Source organism: Cololabis saira, chromosome 7 (assembly GCF_033807715.1).
Source record: "Cololabis saira isolate AMF1-May2022 chromosome 7, fColSai1.1, whole genome shotgun sequence".
NCBI lineage: Eukaryota > Metazoa > Chordata > Actinopteri > Beloniformes > Belonidae > Cololabis > Cololabis saira.
In genome coordinates, this window is record NC_084593.1 from 29,006,430 (window position 1) to 29,023,464 (window position 17,035).

The following is a 17,035-nucleotide window of genomic DNA, read 5'->3' on the forward strand; positions in this document are numbered from 1 at the left end:
AGAGGATAGAGAAGGGATAGACACGCAGCAAGAGTTGCAGGCCGGGACTTCAACCTGGGCTGCCTGCCAAAGCGTGATATCCTCCAGATATGGTGCACCTTCTCAACCTAGTGGGCTATCTGGTGCCCAAGTGCTTTTACAGGATTTTTGTATTACGAAACACCTCATTGTGAATGTCACGATGAGGTGCGTTTCACATTCACAGAGAGTCACATTTTCTCCGCTGGTCTAGTAACGCCTCCATATTCTCCCGGAGGAGCTGGAGGAGCTGGTCAGGGAGAGAGAGGCTCAGGCTGCTGCCCTCGCAACCCGACATCGGATGAGCGGACATTAATGGAAGGATGGCGACAAAGTTTTCTGGGTTAGAAATTGCTTAACCTGCCTTTTATGGCAGTAAGAGGAAAAATGCTCCAATATACCAATTCTAAACAATTGAACCCAATTTCATTCTTTTTTGCAAAGTATTATGTGACTTTGACCCAAAAATTTAAATAAAAAAGATTTTGTGTTTGTTTTGGAAATGCTTTTGTGTGTTTTTTATCAATGCCGTATTACACCGATCTTGAGTCAAGACTGCGTTGAACCAGGTTATTGTTTTCCACCAGCAGTCAGAGAAAATGTATTCACATTTTTGTTGTTGTTTTATTTTCACTTTAAAATGGGTCGATTATGCATCCTGTATTTCGGTGTGAGGTGCCTCAGGACACTGTCTGAATGATGCTATGGCCCCTACTAATACATCCATAGAAAACCGTGTAATTATTTTCTTTAAATTAGCTCCACACGGGAAAAAAAAAATTCTGATCAATATTTGAACAGCAATTAGAGAACGTCTCCTGCATTTAATGTGGCTGCCTGTCCTCTCGCCACTCTTCAAAGCTCTGCTCAGAAGCACAAAGACTTTCTACTTTTGGCTTGATCATACAAAGAAGCGGCATAGAAAGAGTAATATTTAAAATTTATCACACAGAATGAAAAAATGTACGAACCTCTCGAGGTGCCATTTTAAGCTTACAACAGATACACAGAGTTTTAAAATTTACAGCATCTTAAGATCAGGACACACACAGACCATTTGAGCATTGTGGCGTTATGAAGCATTCAACAAATTTCTGAATTACTGCTGTTGACAGGGGGAAAGGTGGTGGTATTTCTTTTCCAAGGCGATGGAGAGGGAATTGAGATATCATTCAAACTAACAGCCCCGCTGACTCAAGCCTCTGTTAGTGTTTATGTGAGAGAGGTCAGGGTTTCCATTCCACTCAGGTTAACTTCTTTGTTATATTCTCTGTCAAATGTTACAAGGAGGTTATTTGGATGGGAATCACGAGGACACAACAAATATGGAGTATATAGATGTATGTGGGGGCTGTGAGCATGAGGGTGAAAAGCACCAGATATGACCTACACCTGACTTACTTTGCTGACTCTGTTCTGGGGGGAAGGGGGTTAAGCATTAATGAAATTATTGCAGAGTGTTCAAAACTCAGCTAGAAATCTATATTTCCCCTAAATGTATTATCAGACTTAATTGGCTTAACACTTAACACACACAGCATCCTAAATGTTTCCACAGTCTATTAAAGTCTAGTAAAGCTGCTGCCACAAGCAACACGCCATTTGTGTTGGCTTTGCCAGTTAATTCAGTTTGACAAAACTGTGAAACATTAATAAAAGGAGCAGGAAACAAAATGAGGAAAAAAATTGAAGAAACTAATAGGATGGCTTACTCATAGAAACTGAGCAAATGAAGCTCATTATTGAAGCGTGTATGCTAAAAAAAAAAATGACTGACGTGTATTTTCCAACTACAGAAGTTAAACTTTTACATTTTTCACAGCCAGCAGATCTGATTTCTGGATTCAGCCCGAGGGATTGTGACAAATTACGTGTCAAGGATTTATGATGTGCGACGTAATAGGGCCACCCAGCTGGTGAAGTAAATGACTGTACACATCTCTGTGACATGCACACATCTGCTGAGCTACAGATGAACGCATGAACTATGATGTGTCACACAGTCCCTGCTCTCATTCAGGCTGCGTGCTATACACACAAATGCAGCACTTATCCCAAAGTTACAGTCATTGACAGATTGTATTTCCATCAAACATGATTTAAGATGTATTCAAGCAAGGAACTGGTGCAAATTTAGCTGCAAAATGCTCACAGTTGTGTTGCCTTTTCTGCTATTTATTGATCTGAACGATCGAAAACTCCACCTGTCAGTTACCTTTAAGATAAAATACCATTTAGCGTTGACTTCTTACTACTACTTATCTTTGTACATTGTTTGGACGAAGAAAATACTTAAAGATATAAATGAATATCACTATGGAGGAGAATATCGCAGCCAAGGATGGATTTTGTGATCCAACAGAGCAAAACTGGTTCAATAATTCAGTATCATTGTCAAAATATGCTGGCTGCGCTGTATTTTACATGGCCAGCATGAACTCAAGGTCCCCGAGAGCCAGAGAGTTACACATTTTTACTGTGAGGCACATCTTTTATGCATGCACTTTTCACACACGGGCACTCCAAAACATGAACATCTGCCAATTATGCCAACACGAAGAGCAGAATGTGGAGTTGATTCCAAAGCGGTGTCTTAACTCAGAATAATTCATGCTCAGTTCAGGCAGCTCCGCCATCCAGAGCCTGTGGCAATCATTCAATCCACATTGACACATTTTTGGTTGTAGGAAACGACTAGTATTTAGAACAACCTATATCATCACAGCGAGTTCCAGATAAAAAATAAGGCAAAGGTTTGGCGTCCATTGCTTGTTTCGTCGCCAGGTGCGCAGAACAAAAGCACACCGGAATGAGGAAAAGCTTAAGCACCAATCACCGTAGAATGTCACAGACAAGATAAAAGGATAGTTGGTCTTTTCATCTATCATGGGAGTTGCTTTCAGGGTTCTGCCAGACACCATACACACAATCAAGGTGACAAACAAACGCACACACACATCTCTAACCTGGTTACTTCCTGGAAGAAGATATAAGGGTATTAAGATGATATAGGAGAGAAACACAGAATACAGAGGCGAGGGGAAGAGATTGTTCACTGGAAAACTGGCTTGTGAGTGTTCGGCATAAGGACAAGTCAAAAGATTTTGATCCTGTGCCAACTACTAGCTATAATAGCTTTACGCTCATAACATGGACATAGTTGTGGCTGGCTGTCTAGATTATTCATGTGATTGCACTCCAGCATCTTTTTATATGTCCAGAAACAGTTACGTGATGTCATGATTCTTCGCCCCTTTTTCCTACTTTTGACTGAATGGAAAAATACATTAGTGTGTCATGTAAAAACCAAATTCTCAGAGAAATCGAGCAGAGATATATTCTGAGAGAAATGTGGTGCACAACCCAGACAAGAAAGCAGGAGAAAAAGCCCTTGCTTTCAGTTCACTGAATAATTAAAATGATGTTTTATCAGTTTATCTTGCCTAACCTGCTGCAGACAATGAGAAGAGACTGTCCCCAGGTGAGCCATGGCGTCAGCTGAGTAGCCTGAAAATGAGTGCTGTGCAGATAATTCAGTCATACCTTAATTATAGGCTCTCTACACAGGATAGCAATACAAATATGAAGTTAAAAAGCTGCAGCTATCCTCTTCATTTGTATTTATAAGATAGAAATGAATTTCAAATGCTACATAATCATTATTTATTGAATGAAAGAGGTTTCTGCTTTGAAAAAAGAAAAGATTGATTTTTTTAATCACGACATGCCGCCTCAAGCATCAGAGACTTTTAAAAGCTGTTCATTCATTTTGAAGCCCAAAGGAAACATGTATTCTCGAAACAACATCCAATAATCTCTGCTTATTGACTACTCTAATCAAAAGTGACTCCTGAGGCATGGAAGTCGCGGTTTCCTAGGACTCGAACACCTACGAAGGGCCATACCTCTCTCTTGCCTCCACCTCTGCAGGTTCCTCTGAGCTGCTTTTCACATATTCCTGGCCGGGGTTTGTGTCCTCTTTCCTTGTAGCCCTGGGAGAGGAACTGCTCTTTGAAGACTCCTCGTTCACCTGGAGGTCTTGGATGTTGCTTGGCTGATGATGCCATGATTGATGACCTGTTCTGACATGGACAGGTGTGGGCCCTGGCGTCGGTGCCAAGATGCTGTGGACCGGGCTGTTAGTCTTACGTAGTCCTCTTTCCCGCGAGTGGCTCTTCAGCCGTCCCTGGGCAGTTGTTCCTCTGTGGTCCAAGCCATCCTGCTGGATGTAGCCTCCCACACCACCGACGCCACCCCCTCCACCACCAGCAGAGCCTTGGGATGAATGGCTGAACCAGCGCCAGCGGAGCCTGAGGATCTGTTTCACGTCAAACTCCTTCTTCCCGGACACAGACATCCTCCTCTGGACTTGGAGACGAAAGCAATGGTACGTAGAGTCCCCAAAAACATGGAGAGCAGAGAAAAGAAGAGCCCTGATTTCAGTCTTCACTGACGACAACGTGCCTCCTCTCCTGCGTTATTGTCTCATTACTATCATGACCACCTTCTCCCCCCTAGAATTAACCCAACGCTGCTCTTTTAGTGGAGATGGAAAGCGGCTCTCTGCTGCTTTTGTTCCTGTGCCTGAGACTACTTCCCTCCCTCCAACTCTCCCTTTCTGTCTTTCTCTCCTTCCCTCCTGTGCTGCTGCTGTTTCTGTTTGCTGCTGCTGCTGCTGCTGTGCCGCTGGAGCTGACTTAATGCACATGCATGATCCACACTCCCTCCCCTTCCCCTCCTCTGTTTCGCTTTTCTCTCCCTGTCTGCTTGTCTCTAATGTGAAAACACACACACGCACACACACACACACTCTCTAATACGCAGACACAGACGTATACTATACTATGGAATCAAAATGAGAAAAATCTCTCAAGCCCTTGCGAGATCTCTCGGCTGCTGCTGCTACGCATGAGTATGTTTCTGTATGTGTGAGTGAAAACGTAGCTGCCCTCACTTGCTGCGAGGGGGAGTTGGGAGTATCATGGAACCTGGATGATGAGGTCAAATCTTAACAAAGTAAAGAAGGCACAGAGAAGACTACCAGATACTCTATACCATCTATATCCGTTCATAATACCTCAAAACAAAAATAAAGGATACATTACTCTTGCTCTTATGAATAAACTAAACACATCAACTCAAACCTTCAAAGACAAGAGAAATTAATTTCACAGCAGCATGCATCTGTGCAGTCTGCTATTTTCACATCAAACAGAGTCCCACGGGGGAATCTCTTAGTGTAGGTAGCCATGCAGAAAAAATATTCTCCTTCACTCACTGTCTGAAACCTCTGCGATTACAAGGGGAAAACGACACACTGATGAACATTCAAGGTCGTAAGCTGGCTCTTTCCTGGTCCGAGGATCAGAGGACTGTTTTCTCTTTTCTCTTTGGTGTTTTAATGCTAGACCTGTCACTACACTGAGTTAATACTGCACCACGGTACGTACTGAATTTTAGGAGCCTTTGGTACGTTTCAAAGTGTATTTGTTTCTTCTTTTTTTAAGAAAATGTGTTCTATAAAAGTACCTGAAACTCAACAATTTCCAACCAGCCTGTTTGATATTCCTCATAGCATCTTGCCAGCATTTATGTGATTCTTCAGTAGCATCAGCTTGACTTGTTTCAGTCCCCATCTCCCCGCTGACACTGTAACTCATTGCTTTTATTGTTGTACATAACAACTATACGCAGAACTGAACGTTTATACCTGCAAATATAAATCAAAATACTACCCTGTCTTTGGTGTTCCCAATTTCTGCTTCTCTGACAAAGGTGAGAGGAGAACGTGGCACCCACACGGCTCTCATCCGCCTACACCACCTCTTCATCAGATTTGGACTCAACCAGCTATTGTGTCTATTTACATCTTTATCTCTCCATGTTATTTTCTGGAGTAGATGCATACACATAAGAAAGGTATCCATCAGTTCACCCTGTTAAGGATGGAGGACCGTATGGAGCTCATCCCATCTGTAAATGACATAACTACAACATTCTGTGAAGTTAAATGTTTGGAAAGACTATCAAAGCATAATTTAGTGGTTGTTTTACTGCCAGGTAAATTTAAGAACGTTCTTTATTGGTCCGCCGTGGTCAAACAGGTATTATCCAATAGTGAGATCAGCCTTTTTAGATCGGTGTTTAGCATGGTCCTCTAGGATAACCCCTGTTTCAAGCATGTACCAAGCATGTTCTTTTATTGTATATTCTGTAAGACACATAGCTAATTGCATAAGCCCATTTTCTTACACATGCCAAATCATAAAATATCAAGTAAGTGCCATATTTCTATCACACTTGTATGTATATAAGAACAGTTTATTGTGTTTTTGCATTCAGTTTCACAGAAAAAGACCATAAAAGGTGGTTCATGATCATCCACAGGTAAACAGTGCCCAGACAGATGTGGGTTTGGGCCTGGAGGACCCGGGTCCCCGGGTTAGCTCCTGAGCAAGGCCCTTAACTACGGTGGCCGACAAGGGCCAAACGCACTTCAATGGCCTAATGCGTCTCAGTTAAGGAAAACGGCTTCAACTACAGAAACGATTCAAATTCACAAACTCAAAACGAGGAACAAAAAGAGGAACGTGGTGCAAATGAAAAAACGTGCTGCACAAAAACAAAGACAAATGCAGCATCATCAAACGCGCTGCAAATAGAGAAACGATGCAAAGCACAAAACGATATAAAACAAGAAACCATCTTCAAAAGAAAAACGCTTCATAACCGGTCACTACAACCGGAAGTGCTCCAAACCTGCAGGGGGCGCAATGTACTATATGTAACATTAACAGGCGCTTTATGTCAATCTCTAATCATGATCTTATCTTATTAATATTATGTGCAGCCTTGTATCGTCTGGTGTAAAATATAATAAAGAAACGTCTCGTAATGTGCAGCGTTGTACAGTGATATAAACATTGTATATACCGTATTTTCTGGACTATAAGCCGCTACTTTTTTCATAGGTTTTGAACCATGCGGCTTATACAAAGGTGCGGCTATTCTGTGGATTTTTCTTCCACCACTCGGGGCGCTCTAACCGGAATTAGAATCAAAACTAAGACAAAATAAATGCAAAGAAGAATACACTACTTCTTCTTTAGCAGATAGAAGTAGGTAGAAGCAGATTTCAAACAGATAAATAGATAAATAAATACCGGTTATTTTCTCTTGGTTCTGTCCCGTTTTAATCAGCAAAGTTGCGGCCGTGTTAAAAGACACTGTTAGGAAAGATCTATTTAGGTACAAACATGTACATCATTTACAGATCAAAATCCTTCTGTACATGTAGTAAATATCTAATCTAACAACATAAATATCTGCGGCTAAATATCTTTTTTTTAAATAGAGCGGATGCGGCTTATATACAGGTGCGGCTTATAGTCCAGAAAATACGGTAAATATAGCCAGATAAAAATCACATTACCGTTCCCGCTGTATGTTTAAACCATGGATGTAAACACTGTGGTTCAGTCAGCTGTTCGGTCTCTCTCTACATCCTGTGTGTCTGTCCATTGAGCTGTTACGCCGAGAGCGCCCCCTGCAGGTTTGGAGCACTTCCGGTTGTAGTGACCGGTTATGAAGCGTTTTTCTTTTGAAGATGGTTTCTTGTTTTATATCGTTTTGTGCTTTGCATCGTTTCTCTATTTGCAGGGCGTTTGATGATGCTGCATTTGTCTTTGTTTTTTGCAGCACGTTTTTTCATTTGCACCACGTTCTTCTTTTTGTACCTCGTTTTGAGTTTGTGAATTTGAATCGTTTCTGTACTTGAAGCCGTTTTCCTTAACTGAGACGCATTAGGCCGTTGCAGTGCGTTTGGCCCTTGTCGGCCACCGTACTTAACATCCCAACTGATCCCCAGGTACTGAAACAATGGCAGTCACTCCCCCTAGTGAACCTACTGATAGGTTGAAAACAGAGTAGAATAAAGTATCTAAAAAATATGACCTGCCGCCCAAGTGAGTGTCCATCTGAGAGTGGAAAGAGTGTGCTACAGGGTGCATGTTATAAACCAGCCAAGTTATATCACCCTGAAGTCAAGACACACAGTTTCCCACCTGTGGGGAAACATGCACACCTTCTCTCAGGCACAGAGACTAGCTTAGCTATCCATCTCTGACCACACAACTGCAAATGACTGCTGCTTGCGTGACTTGCTTGGAGATTATTACCTCAGGTATAACCAAATTGGATAACCATCCAGAACATTATAGGGTTCAAAGCAATTTTTTAATGAATTCCACGTAGACAGAACTCACTTGCAACTAAGTGGTTAGTTCCTGAGTCATCAGAGCACTTGAGGAGAATCAGAATGGAATATTACAGACCCTGCTGCTAGCAAGAACTGCTATGACCACATTAAAGCAATTAAGAAGACTGTTCTGGATAATTTCAGGGTATTGTTCAAATATTGGAGAACCTACAATGCAGACTACAAGACAAATTAGTGGCAGCAGATACTAAAGCATTTTGACAAACCTTTTTATCTTCCGTGACCTGTGTGTGCTTATTTCCTGCACTTACATAAATAAAACTTGAATTAAGTTGTGTATGTGGTGATTTTTACCCACAGCATAGCCAGAATTAATTTGAAACATAAAAGGGAGAGAAGTAAAAAGCTATTTCCCTAAAAACTACTACTCATCAGTAAAGCCGGATATACAGAGATTCAGCACTTTTTCAAAAATCTCCATTAGCTTTTATGTGCAATGTGCCAGCACATTAAAATGGATTTTTAATAAAAAACACTCCTATTAGACACTACTTAAATGTCAAGTTTAGGTGGCATATCATTGAAAAAGCCTATTGTAGTGAGATATGACCTAATGTATAGTAACAAGCCATCTCACAGCACAACCTTTTCTATTCTAACAGAAGTCAAGGACACTATCTGACTGTGCTCTACATGACACAGATGTCAGATTGGTAACAATATCATCCAACATCTGCCTCTGCTTCCCCACTGAATGAACCTTCATGCTCAGCTAGATAGTCTTTGAGCTTCAGGAGAGTTCAATATCTGCTTGCACCTGCAATTAAGCTGCATTAGTAAAACCCTTAAAAAAAAATTTCTGTCGCTGTAAAAACCTTATGTGTTACTGGAATTAAGCCTATAATAAAAAGATAGAATTATAACAATTACAAAATGCTCAGCAATCACTGAAAGAAAAGAAATAGGGGATATGATCCACTATTACTATTACTATACTGCGAGGAGATATAATTGTTTAATCAACATTTTAATTTCAAGGTTATGCGATGGATTATCTTGCGTATGCGTGGAATATAAGAGTATGATTGGGATCCCTCTCCACCCGTAGCTGTGGTTACATGAACCTTTCATGAATATTGACTAAATGCTTCTTGAAAAGATGAAAGACGGGCCTGTCAAAGGCATGTCAGGCTTCAAGCTTTGTTAGTCAAAGAGTAAAAGGAGGCTCAGTGAGTAAAATGCAATTGAATAATATTTACACTACTAACATGTACTGAAATATTCAGCTAAGCTCACCAACTACTCTTTTGCACACCTAACATCTCATCCTGTCATAAGGATAGTTCATATTCATTTACATTAAGCTTCTTGAAGTAATTGGAAAGATTAAATTGCATTTAGTAATCGCTCTTCTTACCTGAGAAAGCGGTTCTATGTACTCCTTGGCAGTCAAACAGTGGAACTAAGTTCTAAAATGAAAGGCCAACAGAGACGAGCTGCGCATTCCTGCTCTCTGTTCTCCTGTGTCCCTCTATTACTACAAACATGTTTGCTTCTTCAGACAGGAAGGGGCACTTTCCTCTTTTAAAGGAAACTCCTGTTCATTTCCTTCCTCTGCTCTACAAAAACAGTTGCATTCAAACAACCAGGAACGCTGGAATCACATCCTGCATTTGAAGCAAGTCAGCACTTTCAGAAAGACTTACCCTCCAAACTGTCTCTCTTACAATAATGTCATAAAGATTTTTATTCTATTATTACAGAAACTACTTTGCATGTGCACCGGCAAAACAATTTGGGAATAAATGAAGTCAAATAATTTACAAGTACAAGAACAAAATGTTTTGAATGTGCATATGACAATGCCACTTTATTCATTTAAAGTCTTAGGACAAGTACAAGTAAAAATGTTAGTACATTACAATTTAGCAGGATGTTTAACATGTTCTATTAAAAGGTCCCTGTATCCATGTACAGTATATTTGGTTAGGGAGCATATACAGTATATTAAGTATACATACATTGAAAAACACACCATAATAATAGATAATGTAAACAATATAATAATTATTTGTGATTGTAAAAAACTGTAAATGAACCCATTTTAAACATTTTTGATAGGCATAAATATAATGTATTTGTATGTATTTGGCCATATGTTCAGTAGCTGTTATTGCTTAATCCCCTCACACAGCTACTATTCATGGTTTGCTGACAAGCAAACTCGACTTTGTATGAAAAATGAACTGCCCTCTCTAGGTCATAACGGCCGTAAAGATGCTGTGACCACTCTGCAAAAGAATGACATTGGACAGAGTTATAGTTAAAGGAGAAAACTTAGCAAATGTAAGTTTTCTCCTGCATATGTGAGAGTGAGGTAAAAGTGCCCTACACAATATTTATTACCCATTCTACCTTAGCTATAACTTGTAAACATATCTATCCTCATAACTACTGTTTACTGCTTACAGTTTGGTCATTACTAATTTAGTCACTATACTTATACAGTCTGTTGACATTCTACATGAACATTTCAGATAGTTATAACATTTATGGCATGGTAATTTGTATATACTTTGTATTTTGTATCCTGTTCTTACATGCACGTTAAGTTGCTCACTTGTGCCTTAAATTGCCCCCCGGGGACAGATAAAGTTTTCTGAATCTGAATGAACCAGCCCTCTTGACAGTCTAATCTAACAAACTGTATTAGGACCTGTCAAAGAGAACTAAAACCACAGGCTGTGAGGTACAGGAAGACGGATAGAAACAGAAGATTGTGATGGATGCTGTGTGTGTTATTGCATTGATGACACACACACACACACACACACACACACACACACACACACACACACACACACACACACACACACACACACACACACACACACACACACACACACACACACACACACACACACGTGTGTGTGTATATATATGTATATACATATACATATATTGATTGATTGAAATTATCTATTCAGTCACATCAAACTACAAGCATTATCAACACAAACATTATCGAAAAAATAGTGACTGAAAAGGCACAGGCAGAAGCATAGTGCTTATATTAATGCCTGTCCTACAAACAAACAAACAAACAATAGCAAAACTAAACCAGAAAAGGAGGACCAATAAGGTTTACATATACTGTATAGTAGTAAAAATACATATTTTTTGTAAACCGAAAATGAGCTGCACATTTGTAAATCTAGGTTAGCTTAATTCCATAGTTTAACTCCCACAACAGATATACATCTCCTTTTAGTCTCTTTTCTAGCTTTTTGTACAACAAATTTCCAAACATCACGCAAATTATATTTTGACTCATGTATTGAGAAAAACTGTTGTACATGGACAGTGAGTAACTTTAATTTAGCTTTATACATTATTTGCAATATTTTATAATAAACCAAATCATAACATTTCATAACATGGGATTTTATAAACAATGGATTTGTATGTTCATAGTATCCCACCCTATTAATAATACGGCTCGTTTTTGTAAGAGGACTAAGGTAGTATTAGTGAACAATAAATTAAAGGTAGTGCTTTATGATTTAATATATTTCTGGACTTATACATGTATATGTACATATACATATACATATATACATATGTACAACATATTAAAGCAAAACAAAACAGTCTGGCAAGACGAACTCTATTTAACTCAATCACAATAACTCTGAATATCGTTCAGTTGTAACCATGGGCGTTTCTAGCCTGTTTTGGGGGTGCTGCAGCACCCCTAAATTGAACCCCAGTACCTCTAAAATTTAAGAGATTTTTATTTTTTACTGTATATCCATGATTAATACGCTAAGGAAATATCAAAACCATATACGGTATATGGTTTAAACGTAAAATTTTAAAAACAAAGTACAGTAGCATCCCCCATGTTTCGAAAATGGTTTGTCCCCCCATCCCTCCCACCTCCCTGTCCCGCAGCTGAGCTGCAGAGAGCGGTGCGCTTCAGAGGTGAGGTGTGAGTAACCTGGCCTAAACCAGGATATACGACATATTTCTTTACTTCTACCTCTAAATACCAACACATTATTATCATCACCAGTCCTTATTTCTGCCGCATTTAATCGTAGATAACTGTTTATCCTGTTAGGTAGAAGTCAGTTGACGTTTTTTCTTGCTAGGAAATGTTACAGGTGGTCAGTCAACCACTGTCTGTATGATTAGCTGATGCTCATTAACGTTATATACTATAATACTGTGTGTGTGTGTGTGTGTATGTGTATGTGTATGTGTAGACAGAACACATGTTTTTTTCAGGTTCAGCTAGGAGTGTATGATCCCATGGTGTGACTTCTTCATTTTTCATTGCAAATATTACATTAGAATGATATAATTTGGATCAATTTATATTATTTATTAGATATAAAAAAGAACATTGTTTGGTTGTCATTTTATATTTGGATATGAGCAGAGAGAGGACTTTATTAGTACTTTTTTATATTTATGTAATTTTTCACCTAGTTGAATACAATATATTTGTGTATAATTGTCAAAGAGGGAGAGATGAACGAGGGGAAGGAGAGGAGGCAGTGCAGGCTCAGGAAGAACCAGGTAAGAAAACAGACAGACGGTAACTGTTAAGTTGAAAAAGAAAAACATTGCATTCACAATTTAATTTGACATATACATCATGGAGGTTATGTGGGGTACGGTGGGACACCACAGGAAAAGAGAGTCTTCACAGAGGAGATGAAGAAAGAGCTTGACCACAGAAAAGAATGCACCTTCTTGTGTGGTGTCTCAAGTGCCATCCTCCAGGATCTCCAGATATTTCTTTTGATTTAGGAGGTAAGAATTTTAGTCCTAAACAGTTAAAACTCTCAGTTCCCACTCACCCAATTTGGCACACAAAAAAGAGCCTTTCAAAGAAACCGGTTCAAAAGTTTTAAATTCAAAAGGGAAATTTGCAAAAGAGAGAACATCCACAGTAATTTAACCTATTATATCAGTTACTATATACATTTTGCCCTCTTATTCTCACAAGCAGTGATGGGGAGTGTTAATAAAACATGTATTTATAATCCATATTTCAGATACAAAATCTATTTTGCAACTTTTGCATTGAAAAACATGCAATATTTTGTATGCTTTTGTTTGCATTGAAAAACATGCAATATTTTGTATGCTTTGGTGCTGTGTTGGGTATGGTATTTTAAAGTCTAAAATTACTAAGATGACAAACGAATGGTGAATGCAAAGTTTAAATGCTTGGCCGAGACTTCAGTGAATCACAAGAATAACTGATCAAGCACAGAACTGATTTTTTTCATTGATTAAGCAGACTGTCACCTTTTTAAAATAATGGTCAAGATTTTCAAGCTTTTCAAGAAGCAAAAACAACTGAACCAAAGTTTTGGTGTAGTTTTTTTTCTGGTTTCTGAGAAATTTAAGAATATGACAGGGTATTATTTTAAGAGGGTGATGAAACAGTTACAACTATCTTTGCTGTTACTGATATTGGTGCATTTGCAAGAATTATCTTTTTTTTGTATCTTAGTTTAGTTTAGTTCAGTTTATTGTTTTGCACAGTTTTAAAAATATACAGGAAATATCAAATATAAATACTATAGGTGCAGGAAGAGGCAAAAAACCCACAGAAGTGATGGCAAACTAATAATGCCAATATATAAATAATAAAGAATAAAGACAAAAAAATAAGTATGTGTGAGTGTGCATGGGATATTATATAACTTATATTACTTATATTGACTCCTGAGCAAATAAGACGGTACATGTCACTATGAGTGTAACACAAAAAAAAAAAAAGAACATGGATACATGTACAACATTACATTGGGAAAACAGTTACAAAACAGCAGTCAAGTGGTCCTTCAAACGTCTTTTGTAACATTTCAAAGAGGAAGAGCTCTTTGCCAGGTGGGAAAAATCATTCCACAATTTAATGCCCCTAAATCTCACCGAAAATTGACCTCTGCAAGTGAGAAATTTAGGAGGATGAAGATCTGAGAATTGTCGAGTTGAATAAAAATGAACCTGTGAATTTAATTTAAAGCAAGTCTTGAACTGTCCAGGAATATTCCCTTCACTTGAATTTAGCTTATAAATAAAAACGCATATCTGAAAAATATTGATATCATAAATAGTAAGAATCTGGAGTTTATGAAATAAAGGAGTAGATGAAGCGTGTGACTCTGATCGAGTTGCAATCCTAACCTTCCTAACCTAATCCTCTTTTGAAGTAGGTCAAATAATAAGAATGAAAACATATTTTGATATATATTCGTCTATCACTACTCTTGAGTTAAATGTTGTGCTGTTGCAGAATGTTTGCTTTCAGTATTTATACAGTATACAATATATACAAAAAAAAAGTATTTAGTCAGCCACCAATTGTGCAAGTTCTCCCACTTAAAAAGATGAGATATACCCGTAATTTTCATCACATGTGGATGCAACTCAGCTTTCTTTCTCCTCCAAACACGACAAGTTTAGCTTCTGTCCTCTTCTGTGCAGTTGTGAGGCCCTGTCTGAAGAAGAGTAATCTAGATTCCAATGTTCTTAATAACTACCGATCTGTATCCAACTTACCATTTTTAAGTAAAATTTTAGAAAAATTTGTTTTTATCCAACTAAGTGAATTTTTAAATAGTAATAATGTTTTAGACAAATATAAGTCTGGTTTTAGGATGAACCACAGCACCGAGACGGCCCTTGTATACCCTTAAACTAGCTGTTCTTGTTGTTTTAACCCAGGTCTTATGCTCTTATGGTTTTAACTTGTGTTTATGTTTGTTTTAGCAGGCCTTGCTTTTTAGACCTACTTATAAGATTTTACGTTATACTTTTAAACTCTTTTAGTGTGTATTTTAACTTCATAGCCAATCTTATCCTGCTTTCTTGTAGCTTTTATCTCCAGTGTTTCCTCATGGGGAGCCTCCATGCTGGGAGTGACTCTGGCCTGCAGGGGTGTCGTCCTGGGGGTGGTTCTGGCCTGGATGGTTGTGGAGCTCTGCACCATGGCTTTACCGCTGTGGTGGTGACTCCTTTATCTGTCCGGGCCGGGATGGTCTCTGTGGAGGCCCCCCCCTTTGTAGCTGCGGGTTATGCACTTCCTAGCGTGGATGGCTCTCTGATACCATTTCCTCACCTGGATCCTCAGTGCCCAGCCTTGTGCAAATGGCAGTGTGCGCCCCCCACTTCATCTGATTGGTCCATATTTGATAGTTCCTACTTTCTGCTATAACTTTTGAATGGTTTGATATAGAGAGTCGTGGGTGGTGTCATCAGACTCGGTTTTGAGTCTTTGAACATAATTGGTGCAAATTAGCCCTGCCCCTTCTTCTGATTGGTCGATATTTGATGGTCCCTAATTTCTGCTATGACTTTTGACCGGTTTGACATAAAGACTGGTGGGTGGTGTCATCGGACATGGTTTTGAGTCCTTGAACTGCATCTGATTGGTCGATATCTGATAGTTCCTAGTTTCTGCCATAACTTTTGAATGGTTTGATATAGAGAGTTGTGGGTGGTGTCATCCGCTAAATGTCCAGGCCTGAAGACATCTACATGCAAGTTATACAAGCGCTTCCACTGCATCACGCCTGAATGTGCACAAGGGTGCGAGAGCCCGTTCATCGCTGCCCTCAGCTTTAATTAAGTTTTATGTTTTATGTAAATCGCTTTGCATTGCATTTTTTATTTTGTATGAAAAGCGCTTAACAAATAAAGTTTGATTTGATTTGATTCTATCAAAAAGTTCTATTTTGGTTTCATTTCACCATATAACATTCTCCCAATCCTCTTCTGCATCATCCAAATGCTCTCTAGCAAACAGACGGGCCTGGACATGTACTGGCTTCAGCAGGGGGACACGTCTAGCACTGCAGGATTTGAGTCCCTGCAGGCGTAGTGTTTTACTGATGGTACCTTTGTTACTTTGGTCCCAGCTCTCTGCAGGTCATTCATTATGTCCCCCGTGTGGTTCTGGGATTTTTATTCACCGTTCTTGTGATAATTTTTACCCCACGGGCTGAGATCTTGCAATTTTGTTTCTCACGTTCTTTGACAGCTCTTTGGTCTTGGCCTTAGTGGAGTTTGGAGTGTGACTGTTTGAGGTTGTGGACAGGTGTCTTTTATACTGATAAACAGTTAAAACAGGTGTCATTAATACAGGTAACGAGTGGAAGACAGAGCAGCCTCTAAAAGAAGAAGTTACAGGTCTGTTAAAGCCACAAATCTTGCTTGTTTGTAGGTGACCAAATACTTATTTAACCCAGGAATTTACCAATTCATTCATTCCTGGAGTCTTTCCCCCTATTCTGTCTCTCATAGTTGAAGTGTACCTATGATGAAAATTACAGGCGTCTCTCATCTTTTTAAGTGGGAGAACGTGCACAATTGGTGGCTGACTAAATACTTTTTTGCCCCACTGTATACTGTACTTGGCTATTTATGGATGGCAGTCTCCACCATCCTTGGTAATCTACTCATTATGTTTCCTTTTTAATTTTATGTTCAGCTCAGCAATTATTAAGACCATAAATATCTACACATATAATTTATAAATGTCTCCTTAGTCTCCCTAGTTTTGGAAATGTTTAAATAGAGCATATCTTCCTCTTTAGAAGGTTTCTTATATTCAAGGGTTATGAACCAATCTTTTTTTTTTATAATTGCAACATCACTTTGTGATATGAATATCATACAGATGAATAGACCTGCTCATCGTTTTACAAATGCAGAGGCACAGTCCACAGTTTCTTGTGAATTTCCTTTAAAAATAGCTTACAATGGATTCAATATTTC

At 39.0% G+C, this 17,035-nt stretch overlaps 1 protein-coding gene across 3 annotated transcripts in view; it reads right to left on the minus strand.

The window, feature by feature from the left end:
* klhl4 (kelch-like family member 4) overlaps positions 1–9,773 on the minus strand; it is a 34,504-nt gene extending 24,731 nt beyond the window's left edge. The window contains exons 1-2 of one of the 3 annotated variants that reach the window (XM_061725456.1): positions 9,654–9,760; positions 3,924–4,386 (exon numbers count right to left, since the gene is read on the minus strand). In XM_061725456.1, coding sequence (XP_061581440.1) covers positions 3,924–4,375 — 452 coding nt within the window. In that variant the 5' untranslated portion in view covers positions 4,376–4,386; positions 9,654–9,760. Of the gene's footprint in view, positions 1–3,923; positions 5,067–9,653 lie in introns of those variants that run through there. The other 2 variants (XM_061725457.1, XM_061725455.1) reach the window with 2 other exon arrangements.
* Positions 9,774–17,035: the final 7,262 nt, after the last annotated feature.